General features: G+C 46.9%; 1 protein-coding gene across 3 annotated transcripts in view; it reads left to right on the top strand.

The window, feature by feature from the left end:
- The window catches only part of LOC137436644 (mitogen-activated protein kinase-binding protein 1-like), a 92,711-nt gene that overhangs the window by 6,881 nt on the left and 60,327 nt on the right, over window positions 1–25,503 (top strand). For all 3 annotated transcript variants that reach the window (XM_068130608.2, XM_068130609.2, XM_068130607.2), the window contains exons 4-7: window positions 13–70; window positions 18,176–18,346; window positions 21,122–21,259; window positions 24,378–24,545. In XM_068130608.2, the coding sequence (XP_067986709.2) occupies window positions 13–70; window positions 18,176–18,346; window positions 21,122–21,259; window positions 24,378–24,545 (535 nt within the window). The remainder of the gene's footprint in view (window positions 1–12; window positions 71–18,175; window positions 18,347–21,121; window positions 21,260–24,377; window positions 24,546–25,503) is intronic.

The raw sequence follows: 25,503 nt of genomic DNA, 5'->3' as shown, positions 1-25,503 counted from the left end.
TTCCACATTTAGGAAACCCATATCAGCATTGACGTTCTCTGCTGATGACAAGCTTCTTGCTACAGGAGAGGTGAGATGATCCAGCATCAGTGTTTTTGCCATTTGCATTGAACCAACCAAACTATGTTCTTGGTTAGAAATGAACATTATCAACCAGGAATGCATTTTCGTTCTGGCAAAAAAAAAAAAAAAAAAAAAAAAAAAAATCTATATATTGTTACAGATACGACTTTGATGGTATGGTGGGCCGAGCGGGATGGCCGCCGTATCCGTACAAGTTACCCGATTGTGCCCGAATGTTAACTAATCGCGCTACGCTGGCTCAATAGGAAAGAGAAGACACCCGGCTGGGTTACAATCACACAATACGACACCAGGGGTTCAGTTCTCAAGACCTCCGGAGGAGGTTATATTAAGGCGGAAAAGGTTAGATTACAGGGACAAGAGGGAAACATAGGAAGGTGGGCACTTAGACACAACCTTATATTAACCCTAGACAGACCACAGATAAACGGGACAACGCTGACTCACACGGGATTTGATGGCAAGGAAAGCGGCAGTCGATGGCTCAGGTGCACCTGGCTCAGGGACAGAATCACGTACGGTGGTGTCCAGCAGATGCGGGGAGGTCGCTCAGCGCTCGTGGGTCGCGACTTTGGTGGAGATGCCGGGGAGGTCGCTCAGCGCTCGGGAGGGTGGCGTCTTGTCCTTCCAAGCTCGGGGCGCATCTGACGTCACGTCCGGCGCGGGGCCGCGTATATCCGGCGGGGAGTCACGCCCTCGCTCGTTAGCTCCGCCCCATATGGCATCGGCCCATGGCTTCTCATTGGGTGCGGGGGTTACCGGCTCCGCCCTTGACGAGGGGCCGACAGGGAGCCCCCTTCTGGGTAACCCCGTCGAGCACATGTTCAATGGCGGCCAACCGAGCCGGAGTGAGGACGCAAAGCCGCTGTTGTTGTGGTTGTTGTTGGAGCTTGAGATGATGGGAAGAGATGCGGGGAGGTATGGGAAGGTCCTAAACTCCTACTGGTGCCATATCATCACATTCTGGTGCAACGAAGAGTCATAATTAATGGAAACAAGTCCTTAACTGACATAGATTAAGAATAACTAGCAAGATGTCCTATAATTGTCTACGTGTGGTGCGGGGGACCTGGGCACGACATTTAATGGGGGAATGAAGGGGAAGATCGGCTCTAATGGGTGTTGTTTACAGACAATGGGACTAGGGAATGGGGTAAGGGGAGAGTTGGGGAGTATCGGAGAAGATAGGGGAATATTTACAAGCGGATATGGAGGTCAAATTCCATATTCGCAACATTGCACCCTTCTCTACCCTCGGGGCGTCCCGACCCGATAAATTTTTACCTACTTTAGTGTGGCACGCAATGTAGTTCCCTCTACTATTAACTCTACCCTGAGTGCGACAGTTTTACAGATATTCACAAATGAGTAAATATGTCCCCCTGCGACGTTGCACCCTTCTCCTCACAGAAACACACCCACAGGATAACCGAATCCGGAAAGAATTCTCAAACTAAACATACAGCCGGTAGGGAGCATTATTTACAAGACTACGCTGATATCTACACTACGATCCAGGACCTGTCTTTGGAGGAACACATGCAGATGTTATGCATAGAGAGAGCGCGCTTGCCAACATCGATACACCAACCCACGAGTGCTCTGTGGCCGACGGCCTTTAATAACGTGCAGAGCACCCTTCCCGCGCATCAAAAGCACCACCCCACCACCAATCGGTGCAGTCACCATTGTTCATTGGAATAAAAATAAATTCGACAACCCCTAACCCTGCAGGTGTCTCTTGCTCTTCTTGTGGTGCACTTGGTGTTAATTATTAGTGGTTCACCTGTATGGCATAGGTGCCCCGTTGACCCATAGGTCCATCCCCGGGTGGTGCTTGGCCGCAAAAGAACTACGGTCCATTGTGGGTGGCCACCAACATTGCGGTCCATATGGTGTATCGATCCAGGCAACAAGCAGCGAAAGTGCAGGCCCACAACTGCGTCGCCAGCACCTCTCTCTCCTCTCTCTCTACCCCAAAGCCAGATCCTCGGAGGTGGGAGACAAAAACAAGACAAGTGAGCAAGGTGGTAAGGGCGCAAAAGTGCACGCAATGCAAGGTGATGCACACTGGGGGCACATGGGAACCAGGTGAGACAGGTACGTTCCTACCGTACGCCCCCCCCACCAGGTAACCTACATGGCCCCTCCCTTACCCCTTACTGTATCAACAAAACACAACACTACCCATAAACATCTACTTTACAAATCCACAAACATCCCTACTGTCTTCCCCGTTCCTCCCACATACCAAATTCGTCTTCTCTCCCTCCTAACCAATCAAATTTGCCATTTTCAACTCTCATCAAAATTTGCCATTTTCAACTCAACATCAAAATTTGCCATCACCAATTCATCATCAGTCCCTCCTAGGGAGGGAGAGATGGAATCACCCCAATGTCTCATCCACGTCGTGATGCGTCTCACAAATCCAACAGCAATTCTCATTTCTGCAACAAAACAAAGAAAACACAGGTGTGGAGTCATCATCATCACCACAGGTAAGTGGCTGCGTATGGTGCGACAGGTTCATCAATCCTAACTATTTCCTAAATGACTTTAACAACTTTACACTACCCGGGGTCTTTCTCCGGCCAACCCATTGGCCCTCTTACACTATGGGTTCTAAAAACCAATTCCCATTGGCCAAACTGTGGTGCTCTTCAATTTGGGGTCTCACTCCCCCGATTCATCTCCCGGTGCCCTCGTACAATTTCTGGGCTGCGACGTGTACCTCTCCCAGTGGGTCTACCCACCTGCACACCTCCACCACTGCAGTTGCCTCCGAGCTTACCTGCTCCTTACCCTAACCTAACTACCAGGGGAAGGCCCTCTGGCTCTCTCCCCACTCCGTGCCCTCTCTGGCACTGGGCTGCCCGATCCACACCCGGGATCCTCAGGCACCCACTCACAACTACCGGCTCCCAGAGCCCACCTGCGGCCTCACCTGGCCGACATCCTCACAGTGGTGGAGTGCCCAACCAACTACACACACTAACAGGCTACACGCCCAGCCATTTCCACAACACTAATGCACCCATTCACAACACCATTCTGCAACCGCACCACAGATGCCAATATCCAACCACAATTTACCTGCACCCTCTACCTAACACTTACACTACCCGCCCCGGGTATCCGTGATGGGGGTCCACTCTTCCCCCATTCACACCTTCGCACCATGCACACCACTCCGTACCACTTACTCCAACTCTCTCCACACACCTGTACTTGCACACCTGTGCTCTCACACCTGGTGCCACCTGCACCCTTCTCTCCCCAAGCGCATTCGCGCTGATCCACACACTCACTACTCATACACTGCTCCACACACCTGTCCAGTTGCACACCTGTGCAATCACACTTGTTCAATCCTCACTCACACGGCATCATCTCAGCTAACTACTCCCTTCTGAAACTTGCGCTTCCCAGTCGTCCCTTTAACTATTGCGCTCCCTCGTCATTATCAACCACACTAAACTACCTGCGTCCCCACTACAGGTATCAGTCACTAACTAACCTTAACGTTACCTACTGTCATCTTCTAGATCCCTACACACCATATCCTAACCCACCCGGGCTAGTTTTCACTGCCATACACCCCATAAACTATTGCGCATTTGCCCCCCTCATGGGAAGGGTGGCAGGGATGCCATCCCACCACATCGGGGGTCTCTCACTACCAATTTTGCACATCAAATTTCAACAAATCAAAAATTTGCCAATCACTACTCATCATCTGCCAATCACTACTGCCAATCCCTTGCCAATCATCAAATTTTGTTTTTCTCTAATTTTGGGGCCAAAACACTAACCTCATCACCCAGTCTACTCACTAATACCTCTCGGTGCGCCAATCCCTGTCCAAAGCCCGGCTTCGTGAAGCCAAGCAATGGATGCTGGTTGTTTTGTGCCAGCGGCTGGATGCGTCCGGCACTCGGTGCAGGGACGGGGGCTTACCCGGGCCGAGATCCCACGCACCATCTCGGCACGGAGCCATCCAATGCCCCGATCTCGACCTGCCGGCACGTCTCACCAAAAAGTGGTCGCCATGACGACCCTTTCTATCGGGCTGCCAGCTCCGCCTAGTGGAGCCTGGACGCGGCCGTTCAAAGCGAGGCCCGGCACGCACCGAGGGCCTGCTTCGGCTAAAAGTCGCTCTAACCTCTAACCCGTGTAACGTCGATGCTTCACCTGGACGCTTACACCCCGCAGCCCGTTCCTTGCTCACACATCCAGCTGTGCCCATGCTCCTCGTACCCTTCCTTACACACCCAGGTACCCTCATTCCACTCACAGCCTTGGTCACACACCTGACCACCGAACACTTTGGCACACATTCGTTGCTCGCACACCTCACCAATACACCGCTTCGCGCCCCCTCCTCGGTCACCTCCTCTGTGACAATCACAGGTGTGCTCTCATTCGCACACCCAACCACGTGCCTCACCACCAACTCCAGCGTGCATTCCCACTCACGCTCTACCATTCCAGGTGTGCATCCTTCCATCCCAGGTGTACATCCTCGCTCACCTGTCACAACTAACTCACGCTCCATGTCACTCTCACTACTTTCACCTCCATTCCTGACAGCGCACTCACCCTTACTCTTGACAGCACACTCTTTCCTCATGCACCTGTCCGTCACACACCTTTCTCGCGCACACTCTCCCGTTACACCCTCTGTAACACTCACCACAGCTGTGCATTCTTCCTTGCCTTTGACAGCGCACTCTTTCCCCATGCACCTGTCCGTCACACACCTTCCTCGCGCACACTCTCCCGTCACATCCTCTGTAACACTCACCACACCGCGCTTCCATGTGCCCCCTCGCACACGCGCTACGACCGACTCACTCTCGCCAGCACACTCACTCCTTGGCACGCACTTTTTCCTCACACACCCCAGAGTCGGACTTTCTCGCACACCTCCTTTTTCGCACACCAGACCTGTCGCACACTTCACCAACGGCCTCTCACGAACACCCGGGTCTATCTCGACCCCCAAGCTTCTTAAATCCCCTGGCGCATCATACGCACGACCATATTGGTCACCACTTACACCGGGTCCTCTTCCTCTTCGCTTCTCCTCCATCACCTGCGAATCCCTCATCCGGTTAATGAGCACATCATCACGATCCAAACACAGACTTTGGACCAATTCTTTTATCTCCTCTTTTATCTCCTTGTTATCCCCGCTCCGTCGCTTCTTAATTTCGCTCATCCCTTCTTCCACTTCTTCTAATTTGTGCTTCACCTCTTTTATTCCCCGGTACGTCTCCTCAAGCTCGTCCTCCAAGGCTACCTTGACCGTTTCCATGTGCGTCCTCACCTGCCGGTCCTTCGTCTCCATTACCTCTATCACCTCGTCCAACCTCGTTGTCAGTCCCTCACGTACTATCTGACATTCCCTCTTCGTCGCTACCAAGTCATCTTTGAGTTCTTTCTGTGTCGCCTTTAAACCTCCTAATACCGCAGTGTTCCTTTGAACCTGCTCCACTAACTCCGTCTGTCCCACCGTCAGCTGCTCCACCTCTTGCGTCAGGTCCTCTATGCCCCCTTGTAACTTTACAGTCGCCTTTCTCACCTCCTTTTCCATGTGCTCCTCACAGTGCCTCACCTCCTCGCGCACTCCTCCGACCTCCTCACTCACTCCTCTTCTGATCTCCTCTCCCATCACTTGCATCTCCTGCCCAGATGCCACCCTCATCTGCTCCATTTCCTCCCTGTGAGCATCCAGTTTGGTTTCTACCCCCATTCTGACCCCCTCTATCTGCTGCTCCATTTGTTTAACTTCCCTTTCCGCTTGGTCCCTCATGTCCCTCAATTTGCCTTCCATACTGTTTTCTAACCCCTCTAACCCTTTTTGCATCCCTTCCATTTGATTCTCTTGAGCGGCCATTCTGTTTTCTACCCCCATTAACCCATTTCTCACCTCTTTTATCCCGTTGTCTAACCCCTCAAAATTATTGTCTAACTTCCCAAATTTCTTGTCTAACTCCTCAAAATTATTGTCTATCTTCCCAAATTTCTTGTCTAACTCCTCAAAATTATTGTCTAACCCCTCACTGGTACCCCTCGCTTCGTCCCTCATTACCCCCATTTGCTCACTCTGAGCCCTCGCTTCGTCCCTCATTACCCCCATTTGGCCCTCTATTCGTTCCATAAGGGCCCTCATTTGCAACATAAAAAGGTTCGGATCCACCAGGGGCGCTGCCACGGTCACGGGCGCGGTGACCAGCGAGGCGCCATTTTGCGCGTCTGCTACCCTCGCTGCTTCGCTCTCCTCACGTCCCTCAATTTGGTCCTGGACCGACCCTGCCTCACTCTCCCCTACCGGACCCCAGCTGTCTTGATCCGCCATAGCGCGACTTTCAAAATTCGGGTTTTTATTATTTTTTTTTTTTTTGTAAAACACAATCAAATTTCGCTGTTATAATTTCGAGCGCGTAAACGCGCTCCGGGTCCAATCTCACTCCTCGACACCAATTGTTACAGATACGACTTTGATGGTATGGTGGGCCGAGCGGGATGGCCGCCGTATCCGTACAAGTTACCCGATTGTGCCCGAATGTTAACTAATCGCGCTACGCTGGCTCAATAGGAAAGAGAAGACACCCGGCTGGGTTACAATCACACAATACGACACCAGGGGTTCAGTTCTCAAGACCTCCGGAGGAGGTTATATTAAGGCGGAAAAGGTTAGATTACAGGGACAAGAGGGAAACATAGGAAGGTGGGCACTTAGACACAACCTTATATTAACCCTAGACAGACCACAGATAAACGGGACAACGCTGACTCACACGGGATTTGATGGCAAGGAAAGCGGCAGTCGATGGCTCAGGTGCACCTGGCTCAGGGACAGAATCACGTACGGTGGTGTCCAGCAGATGCGGGGAGGTCGCTCAGCGCTCGTGGGTCGCGACTTTGGTGGAGATGCCGGGGAGGTCGCTCAGCGCTCGGGAGGGTGGCGTCTTGTCCTTCCAAGCTCGGGGCGCATCTGACGTCACGTCCGGCGCGGGGCCGCGTATATCCGGCGGGGAGTCACGCCCTCGCTCGTTAGCTCCGCCCCATATGGCATCGGCCCATGGCTTCTCATTGGGTGCGGGGGTTACCGGCTCCGCCCTTGACGAGGGGCCGACAGGGAGCCCCCTTCTGGGTAACCCCGTCGAGCACATGTTCAATGGCGGCCAACCGAGCCGGAGTGAGGACGCAAAGCCGCTGTTGTTGTGGTTGTTGTTGGAGCTTGAGATGATGGGAAGAGATGCGGGGAGGTATGGGAAGGTCCTAAACTCCTACTGGTGCCATATCATCACATTCTGGTGCAACGAAGAGTCATAATTAATGGAAACAAGTCCTTAACTGACATAGATTAAGAATAACTAGCAAGATGTCCTATAATTGTCTACGTGTGGTGCGGGGGACCTGGGCACGACATTTAATGGGGGAATGAAGGGGAAGATCGGCTCTAATGGGTGTTGTTTACAGACAATGGGACTAGGGAATGGGGTAAGGGGAGAGTTGGGGAGTATCGGAGAAGATAGGGGAATATTTACAAGCGGATATGGAGGTCAAATTCCATATTCGCAACAATATATACAGCAATACCCCGTTTTACACCATTTCGACCTACGTCAAATCCGACTTTACGCCACTCTTCTAGAGTAAATTTCAGTTCAGCGAACGTCATTATGTGCGTCTTTACATCACTCCTACATCATAATAGGACGTGAAAAAAATTAATTTTTCCTTAAAAATATGTTTAAAATAAATAAAATAGTACGTAAAAATTAACAATAAAAGAAGCTAAAAAAAAAACTTAAAATATAATAAAAAGCACATTAAAAATGTTTAAAAAAATGTACGTACAGTATACGTACGCATAGCTGCTGGTTCTCATTCAAAACAAAGGGGATGCCATATGCATTTTGTCCTGTGCTGCGGTCATGTACTTGCTTTGCCTTTTGCTGTTATTTTTGTGATTATTCCTTTGCTGTGTCTGTGTTAGCCATGGGTCCTAAGGATAGTGCTAGAGTTTCCAAGAGTAATGTGGTTACGATGGAAGATAAGTTAAATCTGATTGAAAGGTGTGAAAAAGTGTCGGTGATAGCGCATGCCTTAGGGCTGCCACGGTCGACGGTATCGACCACCATTCATGATGGGGAACGTATTCTCGCATACGTCACTGAAAAAAGCGCCGTCAGCGAAGACGCCAAGTTTAAAGTGAATAACAATTTTATTAATTTTATTTATTATTCTTTACAAATTCATTTATTGTGTTCATTACTCCCTGGTGTTGGGCTAGCGGCTAGGGTGCCAGCTTAGGATCCAAGGATCCTGGGTTCGAATCCCGGTCGATCGCTGAATTAACGCCAGGGGGGTTGACTCAGCCTGTCATCCTTCCGAGGTCGGCTAATTGAGTACCAGTTCACTGGTAATTCCCTGTTTGTCGTTAAAGGCGGCAAAAAGGGTTGGCGTCAGGAAGGGCATCCGGCCGTAAAACATTGCTTCAAATAGGGGACCGAAAAACAACAACAACCACGGTTCCCGAAAAAGGCCAACCCCCGCTTTGCGGGGAAAAATGGCCTCTAAAGGTGGTTATTTATTTATTTATTTTTACTCATTAAAAAATATGACTAAAATGTGTTTTTAGTGTTCTTTAAGGTTTAGCGATAGTTATATACTTTCGCGAGTTATTTACTCTAGTTTTACGGTGTTTGTCTTCATTTTAAGGCATTTTTAAGGCATTACGCCTGGTTTACGTCAAAAACCGAGTTGCGTCACGGCTTATGGAACCAAGTAATGACGTAGGCCGTGGTATTGCTGTGTATGTGTGTGTGTGTGTGTGTGTATATCTATCTATCTATCTATCTATCTATCTATCTATCTATCTATCTGTCTATCTGTCTATCTATATATATTATAATCTATATAATAATAGCGTAAGGACTCGACTTTGTTATCCCTTTTACGCCGCACCCAGTGACCCGATGCCCACGGCACTAATGGATTTACGATCTACGAACCGCGCTCTTTGTTTATCACGTACAGCCATACTCGAAAAATCTGAATTAGCCGACGTTGGTCCCCAAAAGCATCCGATTAACTGCCGATACGACGCCATCTTACGACGCCATCGTATTGGCGTCTGCTGGGCGAAGGCGAAGCAAGCCGTCCGCTGATTGGGCAGTCGAAGGCGACAGCAAGCCGTCCACTGAGTGGACAATCCCAGAGTGGTGCTATGCCGATTCCTATTACGAATCAATTCATTTTTCAAAAGTATATCGTAGCGTTGTCATTTAAGTAGATTGCAAAAAATACGTTGTTCATATACGCACTCTTCATTCTCATCTTTCTTCCTAACTCTTACTCGGACAAGCAAATCCCCTATGCCATCCATAATGGTACACTATCCATACACCACATCCTCCCTTCCGTGGATGTTCCACGGGTTTCGGCTAGTAAAAAGTAATTGCACAGCGCACTTGTCCAAACCAGGGTGGTGTAATGGTTAGAGCATCTGCACCGAATGGGAGGTCAGTGGTTCAAACCTGGGCTGAGTCATACCAAAGACTTTAAAAATGGCTTGTGCTGCTTCCTTGCTTGACATTGAGAATTTTAAAGGTTAAGAGCATGGACAATCCCCAGAGGTTGGCATCCATTGGGAAGAGGAAATTCCTCCTTTGGAAATGCACCGCTGAGCACGGTGAGAAAGGCGGGGCCATTGTTGTGATGTCGCTGGTACCCAGAGTACCCCGGGAAGTGACGGCGATACCCCTTTACTCAGTGGCTGTGTTTCGTGTATTTATCTGTATGTCCATGTGTGTGAGGCAGCTCCACTATGAGCCTAATATCCAATGAGCCTAAAAAAAGAAAAGCTAGGCTGTGCAGTAGCGAGATCTTGTCGGGGCGGTCACGGTTTTTCGAAGCTGTTCCACGATCTTCACGCACGCTCGAAGTTAAGTAATTGTCACATTTGTATTTTTGTCGAAACTGTATTTATCTTACGTGTGTGTACCTTTTGCGTGTCCCTCGGAAGATTATATTATCGGTGTTAATCTTTCATACCTGTAAAAAATAGTCGAGTATTTCACGCCACGCGGCCTAGTTGTTGAAGCTTCCGACCTTGAGGCCTGGTTCTCTCCGGGCATCCAAAGCGGTTATTTTTTCATTCGTGTGTTTGTCAAATTTCAACTCGCTATTTTATCGTCCATGCGTTGTTGTTTGTTTATAGTTAGTTTTGGTTTGAATTTCCTGTAACTCGTAATTAATTAATCGTGTTCTGCTCCTCGTGTGCGGCCTTGTACCCCCATCGGTGCTTGTTTACTAAAGTCCCCTACATCGTGTTTTGCTTGGCTCTTAGTTTTTTCCCTTATACTCCGAACATAATACTCTTTGTCTAACGTTTTAAATACATTTACTTAAAATACCCCCACCCCCCCAAAAAACAAAAAAAACAAACCAAAATCATTTATTTTCCTTTCTCCACGTGTGCTTTGTCTCATCCTGTACTTTCTGTTCAGGTGTGCTATTCGCCCCGCCCCCATTATCTCCTTGCCATCCACCTTTTGCCCTGTCCATGTGACTCGTGGTGGTCCCTCTCGGCTCTCCCCCCGTTGGTACTTTGTGCATATAAGATTGTTTACGGTTCTGTTTTAATACTATTTTAATATGTATAAACGTTCCCCTTCAGTGTTTTATTCAATGGTATATTACAACACGCTGTTTTTCTTCCTATTTAAAAGGCTTTTTTCAAATTCCTCTCAATCTCATTCCACGTCAAAAAAAAGAAATTCAATCTCTTATACGTCTCCCTCACTACATGGTCTAAATTCACATTCATTCCACCCCTCCTCCATCGTTCTGAATCGGATTGCTAACTTGAAAATCACAACAAACCCAATTTGTTATCAATGTTCGTCTTTCATTAATCATCCACTTTCGAAACTCCCCTCTAGCCCTTCCCCTTCAAATCCCCCCCCTTGCACCTACACTCCGAAACTCCCCCCTTGCCCCTACACTCCTAAACTCCCCCCTTGCCCCTCCACTCCAAAACTCCCCCCTTGCCCCTCCACCCCTAAACTCCCCCCTTGCCCCTCCACTCCTGAACTCCCTCCTTGCCCTTCCCCTCCTAAACTCCCCCCTTGCCCCTCCCCTCCAAATCCCCCCCTTGCCCCTACACTCCTAAACTCCCCCCTTGCCCCTCCACTCCTAAACTCCCCCATTGTCCCTCCCCTCCCCCCTCACTCCTCCCCTTCAAAACTCTCCCCCAACCCCTCCCATTCAAATCTCCCCCCATACCATTCCCCTCCAATTCTTCCTCCTCCCTCCTCCTCCTCAAAGCTGCCTCCTCCCCACTTCATCTCCCTTCTATCTCATACCTCCACCCCCCCCCAACCTTCTACTTTCCTCTGCCTGCCTCAAAGAACCCCTCACTGTGCCTCACCCCTTCACCATCAAACCTTTCATCCTCCTCATCCTTCCCTTTCTTGGAACTCTTCTGTAATCTCTGACACACTATCAACTGCTCTTCCTACCTCCCCCTCTCATCCTTCATCTTACCCTACTCCTCCCCTCCCCTGTCCTGTACCCGATGCTCCCCTCTCTTTTCATTAACGGTATGGACCTCAAACATCCGGGGCCTTCGCTCAAACCTGACTGATCTCTCCATACAGGTTGCTTCTGACAATCCAGACTTGATCTGCTTAACAGAGACTTTCCTCCTTCAAGATGTCTCTGATTCCTTAATATCTCTTCCTGGTTACTCCCTCCTCCGGTATGATAGACCTGAGCCTCATCCTGGTGGTGGGGTGGCTATCTTTATCAAAAACTCTCTTCCTCACTCTCCTTGCACTGCCCTCTCTCCTCACCCCCAGGAGTACCTCTGGCTACGGCTTCCTCTCCGCTCCCACCTTTTGTTCATATGTGTTCTGTACCGTCCTCCAAACATTGATGACTCCATTTACATTTCACTGTCTGACAACATGGACCAACTTCTATCCACTCATCCCAACTCTCTCTTCCTCAAATGTGGTGACTTCAACTGTCATCGTGCCAGCTGGTTGGGTGTGGGTTCCTCTCTCACCAGTCATGGCACCTCAGCAAAGGACTTCTGTGACTCACTGGGATTGACACAATCTGTCAATTTCCCGACCCGGATCTCAGCCAATGGAGTATCTTCTCTTCTAGACTTGGTTATGACTAACTTCCCTGCTAATGTCTGCTGCTCTTCTTCTGCTCCAATCGGTTCTTCTGATCATGTGCTTGTCAAAGTGGACATCTCTCTGGCCATTCTCAGAGAGCCTCCTCAGCGTCGACGAGTCTGGCATTTCACTCAGGCCGACTGGGACGGTCTTCAAGCAGCCATCAATCGTCTGGATTGGTCTCCCATCTCCACTGGCTCTGACATCAATTCTTCCTGGGAATTCTTCCAAAGCAAACTGCTCTCTCTCATGCACAGATTTATCCCATCTCGTCTTCAGTTGTCTTACCCTTCCTCCCGTCCATGGTACACTGAATCTTGTGGTGAGGCAGTTGCCCTGAAACAACTTGCCTTTGCCTCTTGGAAGGCTAATCCAACTGAAGGCAATCTCAGTTCCTTCCACCAAGCTCGGAACAAGTGTGTGTCTACCCTCAGGAGTGCCAGGAAGCACTATCTCTCCACACTGAAGAATGAACTCTCAAACCTGTCTCCTTCCTCCAAATCCTGGTGGCGTCTGGTCAACTCCGTTTCTGGTGTTTGTTCCCCCTCCATCCCCTCCCTTACCTCAAATGGCCACACAGTTGACATCGCACGTGACAAAGCCGAATGCCTCAACTCTGTGTTTGCCTCAAAATCTTTTGTTCCAAACCCATCTCTCTCTGTTCCCACCTTTCCCAGTCGAACCCAACTGCTCCTGGACTCTGTGTCCTTCTCTCCTGACAAAGTGGAGGAGTTTTTGTCTAACCTCGACTCTGATTCTGCAACTGGACCAGACGGCATCAGCCCACGGGTCCTAAAATCCTGCTCTGCCGCTCTATCTCACCCTCTCTCTGTTCTTTTCACCCTCCTTTGCTCAAGGTCATCTGCCAGCATCCTGGAAATCAGCAAACATTACCGCTTTACACAAAAAAGGTGCAAAAACAGATCCTTGCAACTACAGACCAATCAGCCTGCTCCCAATTATCAGCAAAGTCATGGAATCCATCATTGCCTCGGATATGAAATCTTTCCTCTTCTCCAATGGCTTGATCTCTGATCATCAATTTGGTTTCAGACCAGGTCACTCTACTCTGGACATGCTGCTTTTGCTGTCTCGACAATGGATGGAGGTCCTCAATGCCAAACAGGAAATCAGAGCTGTCTCCCTTGACATATCACGTGCCTTCGATACGGTCTGGCACCCAGCTCTGCTCACCAAACTCTCCTCCTATGGTATCCATGGAAATCTCCATGCATGGCTTGCGGACTTCCTCTCTGGTCATAGTCAACGTGTGGCCCTGAATGGATTTCTCTCATCTCCCCTTCCTGTTCAGGCTGGAGTTCCCCAAGGCAGTGTTCTGGGCCCTGTGCTTTTTCTGGTCTTTATCAATGATCTCTCCGACTCTCTGGAAAATCCTCTCTATCTCTTTGCTGATGACTCCACTCTCTGCCGCTCCATTCCTCTTCCCTCAGATCGGCAGTCTGCAGCCTCCTCACTCTCTGAAGACTTGGACAAAATCACAGACTGGTCAAACAAGTGGAACATGTCTTTCAATCCTGACAAATCTCACACTCTTACTATGTCTCTCCGAAAAGATCGACTGGACAACCCTCCCATCTACTTTCTCAACAATCCTCTCAAAGAAGTTCTGTCGCTCAAGCTTTTGGGTCTCACTATCTGCCATGATCTTTCTTGGTAAAACCAGATTTCCAAGCTGGCCTCCAAAGCCAGTCGCCGACTGGGCATCCTCTGTCGTGCGAAGTCCTTCCTTGGCACACCTGAGCTCCTCACCACATACAAGGCTTTCATCCGCAGCTCAATGGAATACTGTTCTCCCCTATGGGCCGGTGCTCCTGCCTCACACCTAGCTCGGCTTCACGCTGTTGAAACCAAAGCTTTCAGAATTATTGGAATCTCCCGCGATGAAGCTAACTCCAAGGGCCTTTCACTCACTCACCACAGGCAGGTTGGTGGTCTTTCCGTCTTCTACCGCCTCCTCTCCGGCCTTGCACCCCCAGCTCTCTCTGTGCTCTGTCCCCAAAATATTCCTACAGGTCGCACAAGATCTGCCAGCAACCCTCTGATGGTTAAACTGCCGAAATCTCGGCTGTCTGCTCACCTTCACTCTTTCATTCCTCTTTTCTCCTGCCTCTGGAACAAACTCCCTCACTCCCTTCAATCCCACTCCTCCCTCCAGGTCTTTAAAACAGCTGTTCACCACCATCTCTTATCTTCCCCCATCCAAAACCTTGAGCTTTTCTACCCCCGCTAATTCACCCCAGATCCACCTTGTTTGAAATTCCAACTTCTTTCCTGGAAGTCCTGGCAGTGTCCACTGTCCATATGTTTTATACCCCTCCCACCCCCCCGCCCCCTTCCCATGCCCCCCCGCTCTCATGCCCCCCCCCAAAGCCCTCTCCCTCTCACAGATCTCTCCATGTCTCCATGTCTCTCGGTCCCTGCTCTCAAATGTTGTGTTTGTGTCCTTCCCCCTCTCTCCCCATCTTGTCTACCGCTCCCGATGTTATATGTTTTATGTGTCGGTTTGTCTTTCTGTGTGATTAATGTTCGCTCTTTCACGAGCCTCGATCTTGTATACAAAAAAAATACAAAAAAAACCAAAAAAAACAGAAGAGCAAATAAGTTCCTAATGAAGCTTGTTCAAATAACAGGCCTGCATGCTGGCCCATACAACAGTCCTGTGTTTTCGTGTATTCATCTATTTCCTTGTTTATGTGGCAGCTCCACTTTGAGTCTTAGTTCCTGTTAAAAAAAAACACAAAAAAAAAAACATTGCAATTTGAGGCAGTAGAAAAATCACTTTTGTTTGACATTGACCTGTTGGTTGAGTAATGAGATGAAAGCAAGGCCAGAGTTCTCTCTACATTGCTCAAGCGTACCTGACCCACACTACAAACATGAATGTACTGTGTAAACCGAACATGAAATGATGATCTTTGACTGCTCCAATTATACCTACCTCGTGGGGTCGATCTGAGGGTCGGTCGATTCGACCCCCAAAGTCTTACTAAAACCGTCTGGCCAGGTCTGAAATTTAACCAGCAGGAATTTGTAATTTGTTTGTCAACTACTCTTCATGAAGGACACCGTGGGGTCTTGATGTCTACCAGTACCAACTAATGCTGGTAGACGGGACACCCAGTTTAATGTCCATCCGAGGAGCGGCACTGGCATTGATGGACCTCGTCCTGCTCGTGAAGTACCATGGTGACATTTAATAGCTGGATCAGGATTCACACTTAGGCTAGACAACTCAAAGTCGAGTGTGTGTACATACATGTAGCGTCGAGGCTATCCTACAGACCATGTAAATGTTTTCCAATGTTTTGTACAGTTTAAATCCTGTGTCGGCTCGGAATTCATTGTCACAGGTTCGAAGACGTCCAGTGGACCCGTGCAGGTAAGCGCTCGCTCGCGGCCCTTCTCCCCCCCCCCCCGTGTATATAGAAGGACCGCCATTGACTGAACGCCTCGGAGTTAAAGCTCATTTGGTCATCTGTCGCCCTGCGGTGTTCACTTCAGGGTAGACACGCGACACGATTACTTTAAATATGAACTGGGATGGAACGCTGCATGTCATCTCCCAACTTTAAGCCTGGATGATACCAGTGAAGATGCCTCTTAATGTTAATTTGGTGATTGCTTTGTTGGTCTGGTTTGTGTTGGTAATTTTCCTCTTCTTTTTCACCACAATCCGAGTTATCTGTAAAACCTGGCAGTGTGCATTGGAGCAGGACACCACTTGCTGGTGTTGTTTTTCACTACAGTTTCTAAATAGTGTAACTGTTAGGGGAGAGAGAGAGCAGTTGGTTTTTATTTTATTTTTTCCTTTTGTATGTTTGAGAAATAAAAGGAAAAATTAGTTTTATTAGGATTTTTATTTATATACAGTCACGTGAAAAAGTAAGTACACCCCATGTAAAGTTTTGACTTTTTCAACATATTTCAACATACAGCTATTTGATCTTAATTTCAACAATATTGATAGATAAAGGTGATATAATACAACAAATATCATGAAACATTTACATTTTGTAGTCCATTGTATAATTTAAATAAACATAAATGCAAATTTCGCATGTGGAAAAAGTAAGTACACCCCGACATTTATCACTACTTCAAATACCTAAAATTAGAATCAGGTGCACCAGCTCAGGTGTAAATGATTAGAACATCGTTAGAGAGGATCTTGGAGGAACCTGTCTTATTTAAACCTCAGACATTTAGTTTGGTTTGCTCTTTGTTGTTGAAGTGTGCGGCGTCACCATGCCTAGATCAAAAGAGCTCTCTGAGGCCTTCAGAAAAAAGGTTATAGATGCCTATGAGTCTGGGATGGGATTTAAAAAGATCTCCAAACAATATGAAATCAATCATTCGACTGTCCGGAAGATCATCTGCAAGTGGAGAAGATTCCAAACAACTGCCAACTTGTTCAGGCCAGGCCGCCCCAGCAAGTTCAGCCCGAGAGCAGACCGCGATGCTGAAAGAAGTCTCTAAGAACCCCAGAATGTCATCACGGGACCGACGGGTAGCTCTTGCCACTGTTGATGTCAAAGTGCACGAGTCTACCATTAGAAAGAGGCTGCACAAATTTGATCTACATGGGAGGTGTGCCAGGAGGAAACCTTTGCTGTCCAGAAAGAACATCAGGGCAAGACTAAAGTTTGCCAATGAACACCGAGGCAAAGACCAGCACTTCTGGAACAATGTGCTCTGGACAGATGAGTCAAAGGTAGAGCTCTTTGGCCACAGTACCAGAAGACATGTTTGGCGAAAACCAAAGACAGCATTTGACCACAAGAGCCCTATACAAACTGTAAAGCATGGTGGTGGAAATATTATGGTTTGGGGCAGCTTTGCTGCATCAGGGCCTGTGCAGCTCACCATCATATAATCCACTATGAATTCTTCATTGTATCAGAGGGTGCCTGAGGATAATGCGAGGCCATTTGTCAGAAAGTTGAAGCTCAACCGAAGGTGGACCTTGCAACATGACAATGACCCTAAACATACCAGTAAATCCACCAAGGAATGGCTGAAAAGAAAGAAATGGAGGGTTCTGGAATGGCCAAGTCAAAGCCCGGATCTAAATCCCATCGAGATGTTGTGGGGGGATTTGAAACGAGCTGTGCATGCAATAAACCCCTCAAACATCGCACAGCTGAAAGAATTCTGCATGGAGGAGTGGGCAAAAATTTCTCCCAGTCGATGTCAGAAACTGGTAGACAGTTATAAGAAACGCCTACTTGAGGTTGTTTCTGCCAAAGGGGGCAATACCACCTATTAGAGCCAAGGGTGTACTTACTTTTTCCACATGCGAAATTTGCATTTATGTTTATTTAAATTATACAATGGACTACAAAATGTAAATGTTTCATGATATTTGTTATATTATATCACCTTTATCTATCAATATTGTTGAAATGAAGATCAAATAGCTGTATGTTGAAATATGTTGAAAAAGTCAAAACTTTACATGGGGTGTACTTACTTTTTCACGTGACTGTATGTAGTTTTTCATATAAATGTTAACCTTCCTGTGATATATAAATTGTATTGCTTCATAATGTGACTAATAAAAACCGGACATTCCCTACTTTGCTGCTGACTCGATGTTACCTGCATGCTCATAATGAATGGTTTACTAATTGGACCACTCGCGTCAATCGGGGGCGACTTGACTATTTGTTGCACTCGGCGAAGACATCTATTTTTCATTCAACAGATACTTTCAGAGGCAGTGGAAAAACCCTATGGGTTCACAAGTTATCCTTCTCCTTCCTTCACCACCTTGCTTTTTTTTTTTCACCAAATTTCTGTATTGTGAGTGAAGGATCTTCTGTTTTTGTGAATTAATTCATTAAGCTATGTATTTTATGAACCAGAGCGGGCACCAGCCAGCGGTGCGTGTTTGGAGCCTCTGTGGCTTTGAGGAGTTGGCGGTGTTGCAGGGACACTCCTTCGGGATCAGTGCAGTGGCATTCTCCCCACTTGGTCGCCTTCTCGTCTCGGTGGGATTCCAGCATGACATGCTTGTAAATGTCTGGGACTGGAAGGTGAGTCGGCATTTCTTGTCATCCAGCTATTGTGGCAACACGAGTGGTTGAGTTTTAGTTGCGGTATTGGTACGTGATAGCCACGTCTGTCAACATTTAACCTCGTCATTGTAGCTAAAAATAAACATAGAGGCAATACCCCCGGGTGCTCACCTGGTAGATATAATAAAGCAGTATACTACACTGACTAAAGGTATTTTAAACCGTATCATGGCATTTTTAACCAATTGAAATGGTTGCTGAAAGACAGGGCAGCATGTACAATCATACTAACGCAATCACAAGACTTTAAACAAACAAAAAAAACAACCCATTTTGGGGGGCAACCTCCTCCACCCCCCCAAAGACTACCTTAGACCCCGATTTTTATTTTTTTTAATGCCGTGAGCAAACCTTGGTACAACACGGGTGATTAAGGTTGTCGTAATGTTCAATGGAAAGTGTGTGTGTAGTTTACCCCATGTTTAAGCAGAAGAAAGCAGGCATCTATTTTGGGACGTCAAAGCTGGACCTACTTTGACCCCATGTTTTTTTTTTGTTTGTTTTTTTTTTTTGTATACAACATCGAGGCTCGTGTAAGAGCTAAGATTAATCGCAAAAAAAAAAAAACGGACACACAAAACATATAATAAAGGGAGCGGGAAACAAGATGGGGAGAGAGGGAAGCACATAAGTACAACAGTAGAGAACAGTGACATCTGGAGATCTGTGGGAGGGAGAGGGCTTGGGGGTAAGAGGCATGGGAAAGAAGGAGGGTGGGAGAGGTATAAAACACATGGACACTGCCAGGACTTCCAGGAAAGAAGTCAGTATTTCAAAAAAGTGGATCTGGGGTGAATTAGCGGGGGTAGAAAAGATCAAGGTTTTGGATGGGGGAAGATAAGAGATGGTGGTGAACAGCTGTTTTAAAGACCTGGAGGGAGGAGTGGGATTGAAGAGAGTGAGGGAGTTTGTTCCAGAGGTGGGAGCAAAGAGGAATGAAAGAGTGAAGGTGAGCAGAGAGTCATGACTTTGGCAATTTCACCAGAAGAGGGTTGTTGGCAGATCTTGTGCGACCTGTAGGAATATTTGGGGGACAGAGCACAGACGGAGCTGGGGGAGCTAGGCCGGATAGGAGTTGGTAGAAGACAGAAAGACCACCTACCTGCCTGCAGTGAGTGAGTGAAAGCTCACAATCGGCTTCATCACGGGAGATTCCAATGATTATGAAAGCTTTGGTTTCAACAGCGTGAAGCCGAGCTAGGTGTGAGGCAGGAGCACCGGCCCAGAGGGGTGGGAACAGTATTCCATTGAGATGCAGATGAAAGCCTTGTATGTGGTGAGGAGCTCAGGTGTGCCAAGGAAGGACTTCGCACGACGGAGGATGCCCAGTCGGCGACTGGCTTTGGATGCCAGCTTGGAAATGTGGTTTTCCCAGGAAAGATCATAGCAGATAGTGAGACCCAAAAGCTTGAGTGACAGAACTTCTTGGAGAGGATTATTCAGAAAGTAGATGGGAGGGTTGTCCAGTCGGTCTTTTCTGAGAGACATAGTAAGAGTGTGAGATTTGTCAGGATTGAAAGACATGTTCCACTTGTTTGACCAGTCTGTGAATTTGTCCAGGTCTGCAGAGAGTGAGGAGGCTGCAGACTGCCGATGTGAGGGATGAGGAATGGAGCGGCAGAGAGTGGAGTCATCAGCAAAGAGATAGGATTTTCCAGAGAGTCGGAGAGATCATTGATGAAGACCAGAAAAAGCACGGGGCCCAGAACACTGCCTTGGGGAACTCAATCCTGAACAGGAAGGGGAGATGAGATAAATCCATTCAGGGCCACACGTTGACTACGACCAGAGAGGAAGTCCGTAAGCCTTGCGTGGAGATTTCCATGGATACCATAGGAGGAGAGTTTGGTGAGCAGAGCGGGGTGGCACACCGTGTCAAAGGCGCGTGATATGTCAAGGGGGACGGCTCTGATTTCCTGTTTGTCATTGAGGACCTCCATCTATTGTTGAGACAGCAGAAGCAGCATGTCCAGAGTAGAGTGACCTTGTCTGAAACCAAATTGATGATCAGAGATCAAGCCATTGGAGAAGAGGAAGGATTTGATATCCGAAGCAATGATGGATTCCATGACTTTGCTGATAATTGGGAGAAGGCTGATTGGTCTGTAGTTGCAAGGATCTGTTTTTGCACTTTTTTTGTGTAAAGCGGTAATGTTTGCTGATTTCCAAGCTGATGCCAGATGACCTTGAGCAAAAGAGGGTGAAGAGAATAGAGAGAGGGTGTGAAAGAGCGGCAGAGCAGGATTTTAGGACCCGTGGGCTGATGCTGATGTTGACCCACTTGGACTTCGATTTTATTAGTGCCGTGAACAAACGTTGGTCCCTCACAGATGATGAAGGTTGTGGTCAAATTTCATCGAAATAGTTTGTGTAGTTTCAGAGGAAAAAGCAAATTCCCATTTTGGGTTGTCAAACGTGGATCCCCTTTGACCCCGGGCAGACCCCCTTAGATCCCGACTTTTTTAAATGCCATGAACAAACTTTAGTCACAACATAACAAATATCATTTGTGCTAAGTTTGGTCACAATCCCATCAGCGGTTTCGGAGAAGAAGTTGCAAGTGTTTACGGACGGATGGATGGATGGATGGATGGATGGACGGACGGACGGATGGGTGGACTGACTGACGATGCGCTATCGCATAAGCTCTCCGGAACTTCGTTCCAGGTGAGCTAAAAATGATAAGTGGCCATGTATTGTGACCGTGCTGCAAAACTGTTTTTTGTTCCACAGAAAAATTTGCTTGTTGCATCCAACAAGGCCTCGAGCTGCATCCGCGATGTTTCCTTCGCTCCGGATGGCTCTTTCTTCGTGACGAGTGGTATAAGACACATCCGCTTCTGGCATCTGGATGCTCTGACAAGCTCAAAGGTTTCTCCATTACTTTAGGATATCTATCACAATACATTTTTGCAATTTTACAAGACCGAAGAAAGAACTTGTACAATACATGTATTACACTGAAGATGAGGACGTCAGGAGACTATGGACAAATTATCTTGTTTTAAACTGTCCACAGCATTATAAACTGCCATTTAATATAGCAATGGCAAACAAGCCAACCTATCTCTTGATAAATGTCGATTTTTTTTTTCCTTTAGATGTGTTTTTTTTGGTCTGATATTTGTATACAATGACTATTTATAAACGAGTAAAAAGCCTGTCAAAAATGATGGGTTGGAACAGTTTATTTGACGGTGTAGCCTTGAGTGTGCCAAAGTCTGAAGCTTTGGCCTAGTGTCAGGTGTGCTTATATCTTTATTTATTAGACTGTGGGGGGATACCCCATAGAGGCATAATTCACTAGCACGGGACCAGTGGGGCTATTGATGGTATGGGCGTGGCGTGCGCTCGGTTGTTGGAGCCACGCCCCCTTTAGTGATTTTTGTTATAAAAGATGCATGAGTTCTGGTTGAGAGTTAGTTCTGTGGAAATAAAGGAGCCTTGAACAAGTCATGAAGTTTTTTTACCCTCGTTGTCCGCAACTCCTACAAGACATCCTACAGATGTAAATGAACACTTGTTTTACTCTGTGTGTTGTACAACATGCGCAACGAATTTAATCTCACTGCACCTTGTATTTGTTATTTTCAAAAAAACGTTTCTGTACACCGCCCTGGAGGCTCGGTTTGCAAGCCACTGTTTACAATTCCAATATAAGAGACATAATTACTTGTTCATGGAAAATGTTTTTCGAGTTTGTTTTATCCTCAAAAAAGACTGTCGTGAACACACATTCATGTTAAAAGTTTGGACTTTAAAACCTACCCTTATGAAGGGGACAGACATCTGTACAAACACAAACTGACATTGTGTTTTATATGGTAGATTGCAAGAAACACACTTCCTGTATGGGTGGGTGGGTGGTGGGGAGGAAATCTATTTTGTGCCTTTGGCTAGTATTGCCAACATCCCTGGTGTTGGGCTAGCGGCTAGGGTGCCAGCTTAGGATCCAAGGATCCTGGGTTCGAATCCCGGTCGATCGCTGAATTAACGCCAGGGGGGTTGACTCAGCCTGTCATCCTTCCGAGGTCGGCAAATTGAGTATCAGTTCATTGGTAATTCCCTGCTTGTCGTAAAAAGGTGACAAAAAGGGTTGGCGTCAGGAAGGGCATCCGGCCGTAAAACATTGCTTCAAAAAAGGGACCAAAAAACAACAACAACCACGGTCCCCGAAAAGGCCAACCCCCGCTTTACGGGGAAAAATGGCCTCTAAACGGTGTTTTTTTTTAGTATTGCCAAGGTTCTCCCTCCAGCAAGGGTCACTAAACCGCATGCACAGGTAAAAATGGCAAGTCATTTATCCACCCTAGAGGGGATTGGAGATGGGGAAGGAGGATTATTTTGTGCTCATGCCCTGACACTGGGTACCCTTGAGCATGTATTCAATATTTGGTGATCAGCAAATCTATTTGAGTTTTTAAGACGCATACATAAATACATACATACATGTACAGTTACTGAGTTTAAGCCTAGTTTGTAATGGTGGAACAGCACCTTGAAACTATTGTGCCACGATCAAGCTCTTGGAGGCATCGGTCATGGCTTCTCTATCTCACAACGATCTTTCATTGCGTGCCTCAGTGTTCCACCATCTGAATTGCGAAAATAAAGTAATACATATCGACAGAGATAGACTAAACCCATTCTTTAATTATTATTATTATTATTTTTGCAGACATTGTTTCAAATTCGAACAATGTCGAAGTATTCAAAATCGTGATTGAAGAGCTACATTTGGAGAGTCCCAAGATCCGCCTGAAGGCCAAGTCATTTTCAACAGAAACGTAAAAAAGCAAGACTTTCAAATTGAAGAAATCGGGTAGTTAGACCACATCAAACATGGATTCGGATAATCTTAACAATGTGAGGAGATGTTCCAGAGCAGGACAGGTGGCATTTGGGAAATACTGCTAAAAGGAAACTTCCTTTCTGTTTGAATAGGAAAGTTTACAGCGCGTGTTCTCCCTCAATGGCGTGTGGCAATAAACGTGGTTTGTCACATTGAGGATAAATCAAAAATATTAATCATCCTACAAAGAGCTATGGCTTTATGCTGTCTTGCAACCAAAGTGGACTAATAATTCAATGGAACTGGGCCGGACACTCGGCAAGAAGAATGTACAACAAGTTACAAAGTATAGACCTTCTTGGGGTGATTCTAAGTGGGGTTGGAAGGACTCCTCCGGACTTCGATATTGCTGCAGTAATGAGTGAGCAATGATTTGTAATCCACGGTCTTAAGATTGAGTGGAACCGTACTATGCCACCAAAATTGTAGCCCCAAAAGCTGTCACATCTCAGTTTTTTGACCTTTAAAGGATGGACAGTGTGGACATTGTTGTAAAGAATACATATACATAGCTCTTTGCAGGTGTTTGCAAATGAATGGTCCTGATGTTGACAATTTTTTTTTCCCCTTTCTGCCACAATGGCAAACGTGTTTCCTGCTGATGCAATTGTGAAAATTATTTTGATGGATGGATAGATGTCGGATCCTCCAAGGCAGTGCCAATTGCTAAGGGGTACAAGCCTGAATGGGTCGCTACTCCGATACAGGATACTCGACTGGCTCATTCATCCCAGTAAGCTGGTACTCATTTTGCTGACCTCGGAAGGATCACAGGCTGAGTCTACCCACCTGGTGTTATTCTGGCACAGCTGGGGCTTGACCCTAGTATTCTTAAGATACCAAGTCAACCATTAAGCCATCACCAAGCTTTTAAAATGGTTTATGACCTATAACTGAATTGTGATTGCTCTAATATTTATATGAGCGATTACTAGTGACCAATCATGTACAAGTGATTACTGATTTTATTATTGAGAAGTAAAACTTAGTTTTTCTGTAACCCTCACATGATCTTTGACTTTTACCCTGAGGGGGAAATAGATTTCTGTATCATGTGCTGTGAGTCCTTTTACATACTGTTTGTGGATTGATGGTTTCTGACTCTGGCCTGACCCAAAGCTGTTCGGATTTGCACAGACAGACTGGCCGGTGCCCCTGCGGGGTCGCAGCTGTTTACTCGGAGAGCAGCAAAACAACCAATTTTGCGCAGTGGTGTTCATGGATGACCAAATATTTGCTGTGACTCGTTCTGGGCTACTTTGTGTGATTGAGCAGCGTGTCCTTCAGCGCTACATCGAGCTAAAGGTGAGGGTTGGAAAAACAAAAAAAGCTTCTTTAGGATTTTTTTTTTTTTTGCAGGAATGGGAAATTGTCCCATGTTGCCACGTAAGGGTTTTCAAAAAAAATCTGCAAGCCTGTAAATGCAGTGTGGAAAATTATTCTGTTGAGGCTACAAAGTTAATCAGGGCATGATGTTATCATGATGAATCAGGGATGCACATGATGTTATCGGCTACAAAGCAGCAGCTCCAGCTCAGTATCCAGGACACGTTGCGATGGAATTAAAAAATCTAGAGGTGTTTGACCTTTATGCACAGCCCTATCAAGTTTCGCTCCTGGAAAGAGCTTTGAAGGATCGCCGAGTGACGGTTATGAGAGTTCTTCATACTCATATTATGGTGGTGGTGAACAGTATTGAGAGATGGATGGTATGCCATTGCTTTGGTGGTCCTCTCGTAAGAACAGCCAACCATGACCCGAGATTTTGTGATCACTAAATTTCCACCCCTTTTACATGTAGACATGGACCAATAAATTTACATCACTTTTATACAGATGAGGTTGTATGTTGCATACTCTACATCATAGCAAATACTATGCAACACCACCTGTTGGATGTATCCATAATCAGTCCAAAACTACCATTTTCAATGAATTATCTGGCCATTCGATCCACCAGAATCTTTATGGCAGCTTGTTGTTTGCTGGTCGTTGCTAATGCCACACAATGAGTATAGACGAGTGCTCCCAAATAACATCCGTAATTGCATAATTGTTATCAATTTAAATCCGTTAAAATATAAATGTGGAGAGGGAAAGATGCCTGGACGTGGTCGGTTGGTATTGAAAGAACTTCAGTGATCTTCCGTCAGGTGGTAGGCCCAAAACGCACCTAAACCCATTTCTCAGCTGAGCTTTCATGTCACCTTTCATTCATTCATTCACTCCCGAGCAGAGCAATTCATTCATTCAGCTTTCATTC

This window comes from Myxine glutinosa, chromosome 11 (genome assembly GCF_964187855.1).
Source record: "Myxine glutinosa chromosome 11, kmMyxGlut1.1, whole genome shotgun sequence".
NCBI classification, from domain to species: Eukaryota; Metazoa; Chordata; class Myxini; order Myxiniformes; family Myxinidae; genus Myxine; species Myxine glutinosa.
Note: the sequence above shows the minus strand (reverse complement) of the source record. Positions and strands in the feature narration are given on the sequence as shown.